We start from the raw sequence: 12,267 nt of genomic DNA, 5'->3' as shown, positions 1-12,267 counted from the left end.
AATTGTGCTGATGTAAAGTAGACATGTGGGAAATGTTACTTATTAAGTATTTTGTGTGACATATCACTGTGATTTAATTGCATAAAAATTCAAAGTTGGAAAATTGCAAAATTTTCTAAATTTTCGCCAAATTTCCGTTTTTTTCACAAATAAATGCAGGTAATATCAAAGAAATTTTACCACTATCATGAAGTACAATATGTCACGAGAAAACAATGTCAGAATCACCGGGATCCGTTGAAGCGTTCCAGAGTTATAAACTCATAAAGGGACAGTGGTCAGAATTGTAAAAATTGGCCCGGTCCATAACGTGCAAACCACCCTTGGGGGTGAAGGGGTTAAAGGACATCAGACAGTTCATGTATCAGATAGGCTTCTCTGCTGTATATTATAATCCCCATGTCCGGGGTTTCCTTTCGGGAGTTCCACTCCTCACACTGACTTCAGGTCAGTCCCAGGTCCTCAAGATAGACCGTCCAGGTCTACGGTCTCCAGGTGCTTCCAGGACGACTCCACTCCCAGGAGCCTCCAACACCGACCGTCCAGGACCTTGCACAGGAACAAACGGATCCATACACAGGAACCTCACAGGACCATGTGACCCACACCCTGGTCACGTTATATACCTTTTAACCACTCCCATGGGTGGGAGTGTGGCTGTGTGGCTAGTTTGTCCCGCCAATCTCACACAACTAGCCTAGTAAGTCTCCCTTGACTATTATACAACACTACACGAACTCTTGTGGGACTACAGGTCCCAGAACAACCACGTTACATCAGACTTACCACGCAGACTCCCTCTGCGACACATATCGGCCATTCACAAAACTGCCAGTCACTGTTTCATCATAACTCTGCCTCCAAGTGCATCTTGAAGTGCACACACAGCGCCCCCTGGCTGTAACATTGGTCACTGCACCACAAGATTTACAACTGGAATATTTCATTCAGTGATATGTAGGATGTGGGATTTTAGTGTTCCCTTTACTTTTTTTTAGCAGTATATATATATATATATATATATATATATATATATATATATATATACACATGTATACATGTATATACAGTACAGACCAAAAGTTTGGACACACCTTCTCATTTAAAGATTTTTCTGTATTTTCATGACTATGAAAATTGTAAATTCACACTGAAGGCATCAAGACTATTAACAGCAGCTCAGATTAGAGACCAGATCAGAGTTCTGACAGAGTTCTAGCAGCAGACACATCTCTACAACAACAGTTAAGAGGAGACTTTGTGCAGCAGGCCTTCATGGTAAAATAGCTGCTAGGAAACCACTGCTAAGGACAGGCAACAAGCAGAAGAGACTTGTTTGGGCTAACACAAGGAATGGACATTAGACCAGTGGAAATCTGTGCTTTGGTCTGATTAGTCCAAATTTGAGATCTTTGGTTCCAACCACCGTGTCTTTGTGCGACGCGGAAAAAGTGAACGGATGGACTCTACATGCCTGGTTCCCACCGTGAAGCATGGAGGAGGAGGTGTGATGGTGTGGGGGTGCTTTGCTGGTGACACTGTTTTGGATTCATTCAAAATTGAAGGCATACTGAACCAGCATGGCTACCACAGCATCTTGCAGCGGCATGCTATTCAATCCAGTTTGCGTTTAGTAGGACCATCATTTATTTTTCAACAGGACAATGACCCCAAACACACCTCCAGGCTGAGTAAGGGCTATTTGACCAAGAACGAGAGTGATGGGGTGCTACGCCAGATGACCTGGCCTCCACAGTCACCAGACCTGAACCCAATCGAGATGGTTTGGGGTGAGCTGGACCGTAGAGTGAAGGCAAAAGGGCCAACAAGTGCTAAGCATCTCTGGGAACTCCTTCAAGATTGTTGGAAGACCATTTCCGGTGACTACCTCTTGAAGCTCATCAAGAGAATGCCAAGAGTGTGCAAAGCAGTCATCAAAGCAAAAGGTGGCTACTTTGAAGAACCTAGAATATAAGACGTAATTTCAGTTGTTTCACACTTTTTTGTTAAGTATATAATTCCACATGTGTTAATTCATAGTTTTGATGCCTTCAGTGTGAATGTACAATTTTCATAGTCATGAAAATACAGAAAAATCTTAAAATGAGAAGGTGTGTCCAAACTTTAGGTCTGTACTGTATATATATATGTATATACACACACACACACACACACACACACACAGTGCCTTGCAAAAGTATTCGGCTCCCCGGAACTTTTCAGCCTTTTCCCACATATCACGCTTCAAACATAAAGATACCAAATGTAAATTTCTGGTGAAGAATCAACAACAAGTGGAACACAGTTGTGAAGTTGAATGAAATTTATTGGTTATTTAAAATTTTTGCGGAAAGTCAAAAACTGGAAAGTGGGGCATGCAATATTATTCGGCCCCTTTAACTTAATACTTTGTTGTGCCACATTTTGCTGCGATTACAAGTCGCTTGGGGTATGTCTCTATTAGTGATGAGCGAATATACTCGGTACTCGAGATTTCCCGAGCACGCTCGGGTGTCCTCCGAGTATTTGTAAGTACTCGGAGATTTTGTTTTCAGCGCCGCAGCTGAATGATTTACATCTGTTAGCCAGCATAAGTACATGTGGGGGTCGCTTCGTTGCTAGGGAATCCCCACATGTAATCAAGCTGGCTAACAGATGTAAATTTTTGGTTTCATCTGACCAGAACACCTTCTTCCACATGTTTGGTGTCTCCCAGGTGCCTTGTTGTTTATGGATATCATTGAGAAATGGCTTTCTTCTTGCCACTCTTCCATAAAGGCCAGATTTGTGCAGTGTACGACTAATTGTTGTCCTATGGACAGACTGTCCCACCTCAGCTGTAGATCTCTGCAGTTCATCCAGAGTGATCATGGGCCTCTTGGCTGCATCTCTGATCAGTCTTCTCCTTCTCTGAGATGAAAGTTTAGAGGGATGGCCGGGTCTTGGTAGATTTGCAGTGGTATGATGCTCCTTCCATTTCAATATGATCCTTGCACAGTGCTCCTTGGGATGTTTAAAGTTTTGGAAATCATTTTGTATCCAAATCCGGCTTTAAACTTCTCCACAACAGTATCACGGACCTGCCTGTTGTGTTCCTTGGTCTTCATGATGCTCTCTGTGCTTCAAACAGAACCCTGAGACTATCACAGAGCAGGTGCATTTATACAGAGACTTGATTACACACAGGTGGATTTAATTTATCATCATTAGGCATTTAGGACAACATTGGATCATTCAGAGATCCACAATGAACTTCTGGAGGGAGTTTGCTGCACTGAAAGTAAAGGGGCCGAATAATATTGCACGCCCCACTTTTCAGTTTTTGATTTTTCACAAAAATTTAAAATAACCAATAAATTTTGTTCAACTTCACAATTGTGTTCCACTTGTTGTTGATTCTTCACAAAAAATTTACATTTGGTATCTTTATGTTTGAAGCCTGATATGTGGGAAAAGGTTGAAAAGTTCCAGGGAGCCGAATACTTTCCAAAGGCAGTGTATATATAGTAGCCTGTATAGATCAGACAGGAGGTTTACAGGTGTGTGGTGGATCATATCCATTATATATAGAGAGAGGTGTATGTAGATTTTGTAGTTATTCTGCAGGTCACTTCGGCCAGTGATGGATCATACACTTTTTGTATGGTATATCTGGACAGTATTTTATGTCTATTATGTTTTTTTTCAGATCCAGCTCCCCCAAAGTCTCTTTTTGCAGTGAATAAAACTCAGACATCATTCACCCTCCTTTGGGTAGAGGACGGATTCTCCGATTATTACGATGTCTCTTGCTGGCGCTTGGATCTGTTGCACAGTGAATATGAGAAGGTGAGAAACAATGTCAGGACCAGGCCATGTATCGCCTGCATTCTATATCTAATGTATATGTTGTCCATAAGTTACACTTAGCTCAGCTTCACTACACATCCCGACACAAGGTATATGTTGTCCATAGGTTACACTGAGAACAGCTTCTCTACACATAATGTATATGTCGTCCATAGGTTTCACCGAGCCCAGCTTCACTACACATCCCAACACAAGATATATGTTGTCCATAGGTTACCCTAATCTCAGCTTCTCTGCACATCCCGACACAATGTGTATGTCGTCCATAGGTTACACAGAGCTGAGCTTCAATACACATAATGTATATGTCGTCCATAGGTTACACTAAGCTCAGCTTCACTATACAGCCCAAAACATAATGTATATGTCATCTATGGGTTACAGTGAGCTCCCCTTCCCTACACAGGTCAAAACTTAATGTATGTAACAATTATAGTGGTACACTCAGGAACCTCTTGGCTTGAGACAAATAAGGCAGCTGAACCAGAGTGCAGTGTCAAGTCTGTATTATTCAAACACACATAGATGCGATGCGTGAGCAAACAGTTCAAATAGTCACAGCAAATAAGGTGATATTAGAAGTTCATTTGCAGCTCTGCTGCAGGCAGAGTCAGTATGTATATTAATACACGTGGGTGCAGCACGTCCACAACAGTTCAAGTAACACAGCAAACAGGGTGATCTTAGGAGTATTTCATTTGCAGCTCTGCTGTGGGCTAAGTCTTATGGGCGTAGCATTCATTGGGGAATGCAGATCAGAAGACCCAGTTCATACCAGGGCTGGCAGTCACTAAATAAGAGTCCAGGAACAGTGCAGAGCTACGAGTCCAGAAGAGTCAAATATACTGGCACTGTATACCAACAAGATAAGCTGTAGCAGGCCGAGCTTATGTATCCTAGCAGTCAGGCTGAAGCAACTGCAGAGTAACACCGGCACAATAGCTTGTAGCACGAGCACCACTGCGAGCTGGTAAGGTTTGCAGAAAAGGCGGAGCCGGATTATCTGGAGAGGAAAAGTCTCTTGCAACACAAAGCCAGGAATTCAAGCAGAATACACAAGCATGGACTGGGAGGGGAACCAGGGTTACAAACACAGGGAAGACGGATCACATGAGCAGAAGTGAAGCAGCAGACGCCACCTCAGATGAAACAGGGAATCCAGAGTCCTGACATTACTCCCTCCTTAACAGCAGCCTCAGAACGATCCCGGACCTGGTCTCTCAGGGTATCTTTGATGGAACTGAGCAATCTTCTGCACGGCACAGATGTTAGTCACGAGTTCCCAAGAGTCTTCCTCAGGTGGATACCCCTGCCATCTTATAAGATACTGAAGTTGATTTTTGCGGATCCTGGAATCAATGATTTCTTCCACCAAGATTTGCTCCTGCCCATCTACCAGTACAGGTTGTGGACGGGGCACAATGCATCCCTGGACTTTATTAGGAGAGACAGGCTTTGTCACGATTCCACACCGTGACCGTTACCCCTACGTCACGGATCGGGGTGACTTTAGGCCAACAGACGGCTATCACATGTGCAGGGGGGCTTATCCTAGTTATCCCTCCACTGCTAGCAATGTGATGAAAAAACACACACAAGGCTATTGACCTCTTGATTTACAGTAGGGGCTTATTTCAGGTATCCCACTGCTCTTCAATATACCACGAACTGCAGGAATTTATGTATATCCCGCTTACAGTTCCACTTGAAACTTGCAGCTCTCTGGCGCCCCCCTTACTCTCAGGTCAGATTAGGTACTGCACCTAGGGTAATTAGTCGCCAGAAAGGCTGCCTGCTGTGTACTGGCTATTGGGCACACTGCAACGAGGCAATATAAATACTCCCGCTCAGGCAGGAACAATAATTATCAATGCCGCAGTCGCTACAACGACTCCCAACTACCCAGTACAACGGTATGCTGCCACCAGCTTCAGTTAAACGGGTCCGAAGCTAACCCAAAACAGTAGTGTAATTCCCTTCAGAAGACTTAGGATACGTTTTAGAGCATGAAGAACGAATCTAGTATTAAATATTATACTCCATTAAAGTTTAGGCAGTGTTTATAGAAAAGATATTACAAGGATTTTACAAAAGAGACAATTGCAAATATGTACAAGGTAATTATAAAACAAACAGGGATTAAATGAGAAATAACACTTACATGTGTTCAGATCATTTGAGGCAACCAGGCTAGTGGGCGGAGTTCCCAAATGTCCCAATTCGTCAGGGTTCTGGAGTAAGATCAGGCTCACACAGACTCCAGCAGACAGACCTCAGGCTGGGGTGATGGTAGAAACTTATAAAGTGTAGCTCGGTGACATCACCAAAAGGGCTGGCTTACCCAGACCCTCCTCTCTCTTCAGTCTTAGTAAATTTCACACAAGTTTGTCTAATGCCTGTATCTCCACTCCAGAACATGTCAGAATCATAACACACCCAGCATTCATCTTGTATTAAGATTTGCTCTCTATAGATACTAAATTCAGGCTATACATCAAACATTTAGATATCTGCCTAGTGACATGGCATGCTTCAAAGAAGCCATAAATTCATCAAAAATAACTCAGAAGCAAATGGCCATAAAAATTTCAACATTTAATTAGAATATTTAAAAGACAATAATTCATGAACCTATTCTATGATAAATACAAAAAATGGAGGGAAAATGACTATACAGTGACCGCTAAAAAACACCCACAGTTTTAAGAGTATTATGCTCATTGATAAATATAGTACATGCTTTTATCCCCAAAACAATTTGCACATGTCTGTGAAGATCTAGATAATATTTTGTAAGGATAGTCTAATGTGAAATGAAGGCCCTGCTTCCCTATTTTAAGTATGTGCACCTCGTGTGCGGTGTAGCCGGCGGAAGCGCCGTTATTTAGCTGCCGCCCCTTTACAACTTGATCCACGCCATATAAGCAACCTACATTAGCCTACATTATACACCTTCCCGCAGACAAAGCCACAAGCGAAACGCGCGTCCGGGTCAGCCGCTGACACCCGCACAGGTAATGGCACCTTATGCTTTCCCTTCCATGCTGCTTTAATGAATTCATCCACTAGCATAGCATATCTATAGTTCAGGTGGATAATTAATTGGGTTCCTAGCTCCCATCATGCACACGAGGTGCACATACTTAAAATAGGGAAGCAGGGCCTTCATTTCACATTAGACTATCCTTACAAAATATTATCTAGATCTTCACAGACATGTGCAAATTGTTTTGGGGATAAAAGCATGTACTATATTTATCAATGAGCATAATACTCTTAAAACTGTGGGTGTTTTTTAGCGGTCACTGTATAGTCATTTTCCCTCCATTTTTTGTATTTATCATAGAATAGGTTCATGAATTATTGTCTTTTAAATATTCTAATTAAATGTTGAAATTTTTATGGCCATTTGCTTCTGAGTTATTTTTGATGAATTTATAAATTCAGGCTAGTAGGGACACTCAGTTCCAGAGAAATCCATATTCTGTCCCTGTTGGACTTGGAAGCTCCTGCTTACAGTGATGGATAGATGCGCCGATGGACTTTCACAAACTGGACCCATCATTTTCTTAGACAAAACCGTTGGCCCAATATCTTATTATATTAGAACAAAGACCCTCATGGATTCTGGAGACTTCTAATCCAGTTCTAGCTGAAGGGGAGTTTGAGCCTACCCAAGCGATCGTAAAAATTATTTTGGGAGGGGCATGAGGGATTTGGGAGCTGAAAGTCTGGAATGCAGCAAGAAGCCATAAAAGCTCTTCTACACAGACATTCAGAAACACAGGGAAGGGGGGGTTTAGCCCGCAGCTTTTGGGACCATGGTCAGACATTCAAAAATCCCTCAGCTATGGTTTTTACATTATCGGACATACATTTTCCTCACACCTCCCCCTTTTGGTCTGCGCTAGGGAGGCAGAGCCCCACGGTATGCCTCCATGCGCACCTCAGTAGGTTCACCCTGGCGGGACAGTCCATCTGCATTCCCATGCTCCCTGCCAGTTTTGTGTTCAATGGAGAAGTCAAACTGCTGAAGGGCAAGGTTCCAGCGTAGCAACCTGCCGTTGGTTCCACACATGGCGTTTAGCCAGCGCAGAGAGTTGTGGTCGGTCACCACGGTGAAGGTGCGACCGTACAAGTAGGGCTGCAAGCGCTGCAGGGCCCAGACTATGGCCAGGCACTCTGTTGTGAACTCTATTTTTTGGCTCCCTCTAGTGGTCACAAGCGGTACTGTGTAGTGTTGTCTTTCTGCAGGTTGCAGCATCAGCTGGTTCGTTATTCTTGGTTGGTTTCCTATTTAGCTCACCTGGATACTCAGTTCCTTGCCTGCTATCAATGTATTCAGTGCTCTTCAGATTCCTTGTGTCTACCTTGCTCCCAGTCTCTCCAAGACAAGCTAAGTTTTTGTTTGATCATTTTTTGATTATCAGTGTTCATTATGTTTTTAGTCCAGCTCGCTAAAATGTGATTTCCTCGCTTGCTGGTTGCTCTAGGGGACTGAGTTTCTCCCCCCACACCGTGAGTTGGTGTGGGGGTTCTTGAAATCTCAGTGTGGATATTTTGTAAGGGTTTTTTACTGACCGCATAGATTCCTTGCTTTCAACACAGGGGTTTTGCACAGTGCTGTTTTCAATGCCTGGAAGGCCCCCTCACAGCCATTAGTCCAGTTGACGATGTGGGGTAGCTTCTTTCTGGTGAGGTCCGTCAAAGGTTTTGCCAGGCTACTATAGTGCTGTACGAAGCGTCTATAGTACCCTGCAGTGCCTAGGAAGGACATCACCTGTTTCTTGGTCCTGGGAGTGGGCCAGTCCACGATCGCTCTCACTTTCTCAGGCTCTGGCTTTAGGGTGCCTCCGCCTACCCGGTGCCCCAGGTAGTGGACCTCCCTCATGCCCATCTGGCACTTTCCGGGCTTGATAGTCAGTCCTGCTTGGTGAATTTGCCTGAGCACCTCCTCGAGATGCTGCAGGTGTTTCTTCCAGGAGGGACTGAAGATGGCAATGTCATCCAAGTACTCCACGGCGTACTCCTCCAGTCACTGAAGCAGGAGGTTGACCATCTGCTGGAAAGTGGCAGGAGCATTCTTCATGCCGAAGGGCATGACCGTGGACTCGTACAGTCCAAAGGCTGTGATAAAGGCAGACTTCTCCTGCACCTCGGGGCTCAGGGGAATCTGCCAGTATCCTCGACTCAGACCCATTATTGTCAGGTATTTTGCACCAGCTAACTTCTCAAGCAGCTCCTCGATGCACGGCATTGGGTGCGCGTCAGAGGCTGTAATGGCGTTGAGCCCCCTGTAGTCCACGCAGAACCGGGTGGTCCGGTCCTTCTTTGGCATGAGAACTACGGTGAGGCCCACGCGCTCTTTGACCATTGAATCACCCCCAGCTGTAACATCGCATCGATCTCCTGGCGCATAACCTGCTGCACCTGGTCGGAGATTCAATAGGGTGTTCGCCGTAGTGGGGCATGATTCCCGCTGTTCACCTCGTGGACGGCTAACTCAGTCCTTCCAGGTCGGTTGGAGAATATGACCCGGAAGGGTTCCAGTGTGGTTTGCAACTGCAACCGCTGTGGTTCAGTTAGCGAGGCGCTCACCTCCACGTCCTCAATGGACCCACCGGCCTTGGCTTGGGCCAGCATGTCCAGGAGGGTGTCTTCCTCCCCATCTTCGGGTAAGCTGAAGACCGGTAGGACGAAAGGTTCACGTTCATGATGAGCCTTCATCATGTTGACGTGAAAGGCCTTTCGCCTACCCCGAGCGTGGTCAAGCGTGACCATGTAGGTGACCGGGTTGAGCTGTTGGTGGATGACGTACGGGCCCTCCCAGGCTGCCTGAAGCTTATCCGTTGGTACGGGGACCAGCACCCGCACTTTTTGACCCACATGGTAGGTCCGCTCCCAGGCGTTCTGGTCGTACCAGTGCTTCTGGTCAGCCTGAGCCTGCGTCATGTTGTCATGCACCAACTGCATCAAGGTCTGCATCTTGTCACGGAAGCGCATGAGATACTCCACTATGGACACTTCAGAAGGGTTTGGCTCCTCTTCCCAGGATTCTCTAACCAACCCAAGGGGTCCCCGGACTCGCCTGCCGTACAGGAGCTCGAAGGGGGAGAACCCCGTTGAGGCCTGCGGGACCTCTCGGTAAGCGAACAGCAGGTGTGGGAGTTACCGCTCCCAGTCGCGCCCTTGGGTCTCAACCAGCATGCGTAGCATCTGTTTGAGGGTACCATTGAAGCGTTCACACAAGCCATTGGTCTGTGGCTGATACGCACTCGATATCAGGTGCTTCACCTGCATTCTCTTACAGAGAGCCTCCATTAGGCGAGACATGAATTGGGTCCCTTGATCAGTGAGCATCTCCCTGGGAAATCCTACACGTGAAAAGATAGCCAACAGGGCATCCGCCATCTTATCTGCCCTAGTTGATGACAGAGCTACTGCCTCTGGGTACCGGGTAGCGTAGTCTACCACAGTAAGGATGTATCGCTTTCCAGAGCTGCTGGGGACGGCCAGCGGGCCCACAATGTCCACCGCGATCCTCTGGAAAGGCTCCTCTATCACTGGCAAAGGGATCAGGGCAGCCTTAAGAGCAGGCCCCACCTTCCCCACTCTTTGACAGGTGACACAGGAGCGGCAGTAGTTTGACACATCTGTCCCCATCTTAGGCCAATAGAAGTGTTGAGACAGCCGGGCCTTTGTTTTGCTGATCCCCAAGTGTCCAGCTAGCGGGATCTCATGGGCAATCCGTAACAACTCACCCCGGAATTGCTGCGGGACGACCAGCTGTCTTTCCCTCAACCACTCCTTTTGTGATTCTCCGGGTACTGTCTCCCGGTACAACTTTCCTCGTTCCCAGAACACCCTCTCCTTATCAGTCTCGGAGATGGGCGTCTCGGTGAGTTGTCTCAAACTCTCTAGGCTCGCATCTGTGTGCAGAGCGGCCTGAAACTCCTGGCTAGGTGAAGCCAGAAGTGACGTCAGGGTCCCTTCCCCACGGGAACCCTCTGGGACCTGCTCTGGGTCCACCTCTGGTTCAGTCACAGTGATGACTGAGGAGGGTCCGGAAGGCAGACAGTTATCCACGTTCCGGGCACTGTGACTGCGGGTGACAGCAGCTACATAGGCTGTCTCCCCGGGGATTTCTACCGACCCATCAGCCGACGCTGCTATGGGCTCTACCTCCCCATCCACCCCTATTACCTCAGGGGCATTGCTACTTATGGGCCAGTTACCTTCCTCGGTGGCACTGGTCAATTGCATGGCATCACCTTCCTCACGGTTCCCATGTATCTCCCCATTTCCTGTAGCACCGACACTTGCCCCTGCTAGGGGTTCCTCAGCCATCTCACTCCACAGAGCGACGTGGCTGTGCACTCCTGTACCTATGGACACATCAACTTTCACAGAAAAATCATTATCAGGTTCAGTTGGTTCAGTTGGTACAGGTACAACATTTTCACCATCAATCCTAGGGAAAAAATGGTTATCAGATGCATCATTATAAGATAAAGCATGGTCAGGTAACACATGCGATTTCCCATCATCATCATCATCAGGGTTAACGTTACCCTTATTAGCAGATTGGGGAGGGGTGTCCGGGACGTATTATGCAACCATCCTCACCAAATCATTCCCCAACAAAACATCAGTGGGCAAATTATCAGACAGCCCCCACTTCCTTCACCCCGCTCCCGGCACCCCAATCAATATAAACCCGGGCCATTGGCAAGGGACACCTGATGCCCCCAATCCCAGTGACAGTTAGTGTTTTCCCCGGAATGATTTCTTCAGGGGCCTCCAGTTCGGGTCAGATGAGGGTTCGTTCAGCCCCGGTGTCCTTGAGGCCTGTAGCAACATGGCCTCCCACAGTGATATGCTGTACGTTGTCACACACCCTCCCAGCCTCACCACCCACCAAAAGAACTGTGCATTAGGCCCTGGGGCCTTGGATTGGGAGTTCTTCCGCTTGTCTTGACAGTGGGGACTGATATGACCAGTCCGATTGCAGAAGTAACACTTGCGGGGTTTGGTGGTAGGTCTGATGCTGTTGGCTACGGGGACAGGACCTCTGGTGTGTTGGCTGGCAGGGGTACTGGCGTTGGTTGCAGGCTTACCCCCTCTCCAGCTGGTGGTGACTGGCTTCCACACTTCTGATCTACGGTTGGCCTCATAGGCATCGGCAATCTGCGCTGCTTTCGTCACATCTTTGGGCTCTCTGTCCATCACGAACTGTCGCACCTCAGCTGGGCAAAGATGTAAGAACTGGTCTTTGATCATCAGGTCTCGCAGCTGTGCAAAGGTGGTCACTGACAGTCCTTGGGTCCACTGGTCAAAGTGGGTCCCCAGTCCATGCGCCACATCGCCGTAGCTGTCATGTGGGCCACGTTGGAGGTTCCGGAACTTTCTACGGTAAAC

General features: G+C 46.9%; 1 protein-coding gene across 4 annotated transcripts in view; it reads left to right on the top strand.

The window, feature by feature from the left end:
* PTPRO (protein tyrosine phosphatase receptor type O) overlaps positions 1–12,267 on the top strand; it is a 555,000-nt gene that overhangs the window by 329,805 nt on the left and 212,928 nt on the right. For all 4 annotated transcript variants that reach the window (XR_013215987.1, XM_077267281.1, XM_077267279.1 and 1 more), the window contains one exon: positions 3,689–3,828. Coding sequence is in view for 3 of the 4 variants with exons in the window: in XM_077267281.1 (XP_077123396.1) it covers positions 3,689–3,828 (140 nt within the window). In the remaining variant the exon portion in view is untranslated. The remainder of the gene's footprint in view (positions 1–3,688; positions 3,829–12,267) is intronic.

Source organism: Ranitomeya variabilis, chromosome 5 (genome assembly GCF_051348905.1).
Source record: "Ranitomeya variabilis isolate aRanVar5 chromosome 5, aRanVar5.hap1, whole genome shotgun sequence".
Lineage (NCBI taxonomy): Eukaryota > Metazoa > Chordata > Amphibia > Anura > Dendrobatidae > Ranitomeya > Ranitomeya variabilis.
The sequence above is the reverse complement of the archived record's forward strand: the minus strand, read 5'-3'. Positions and strand labels throughout refer to the sequence as shown.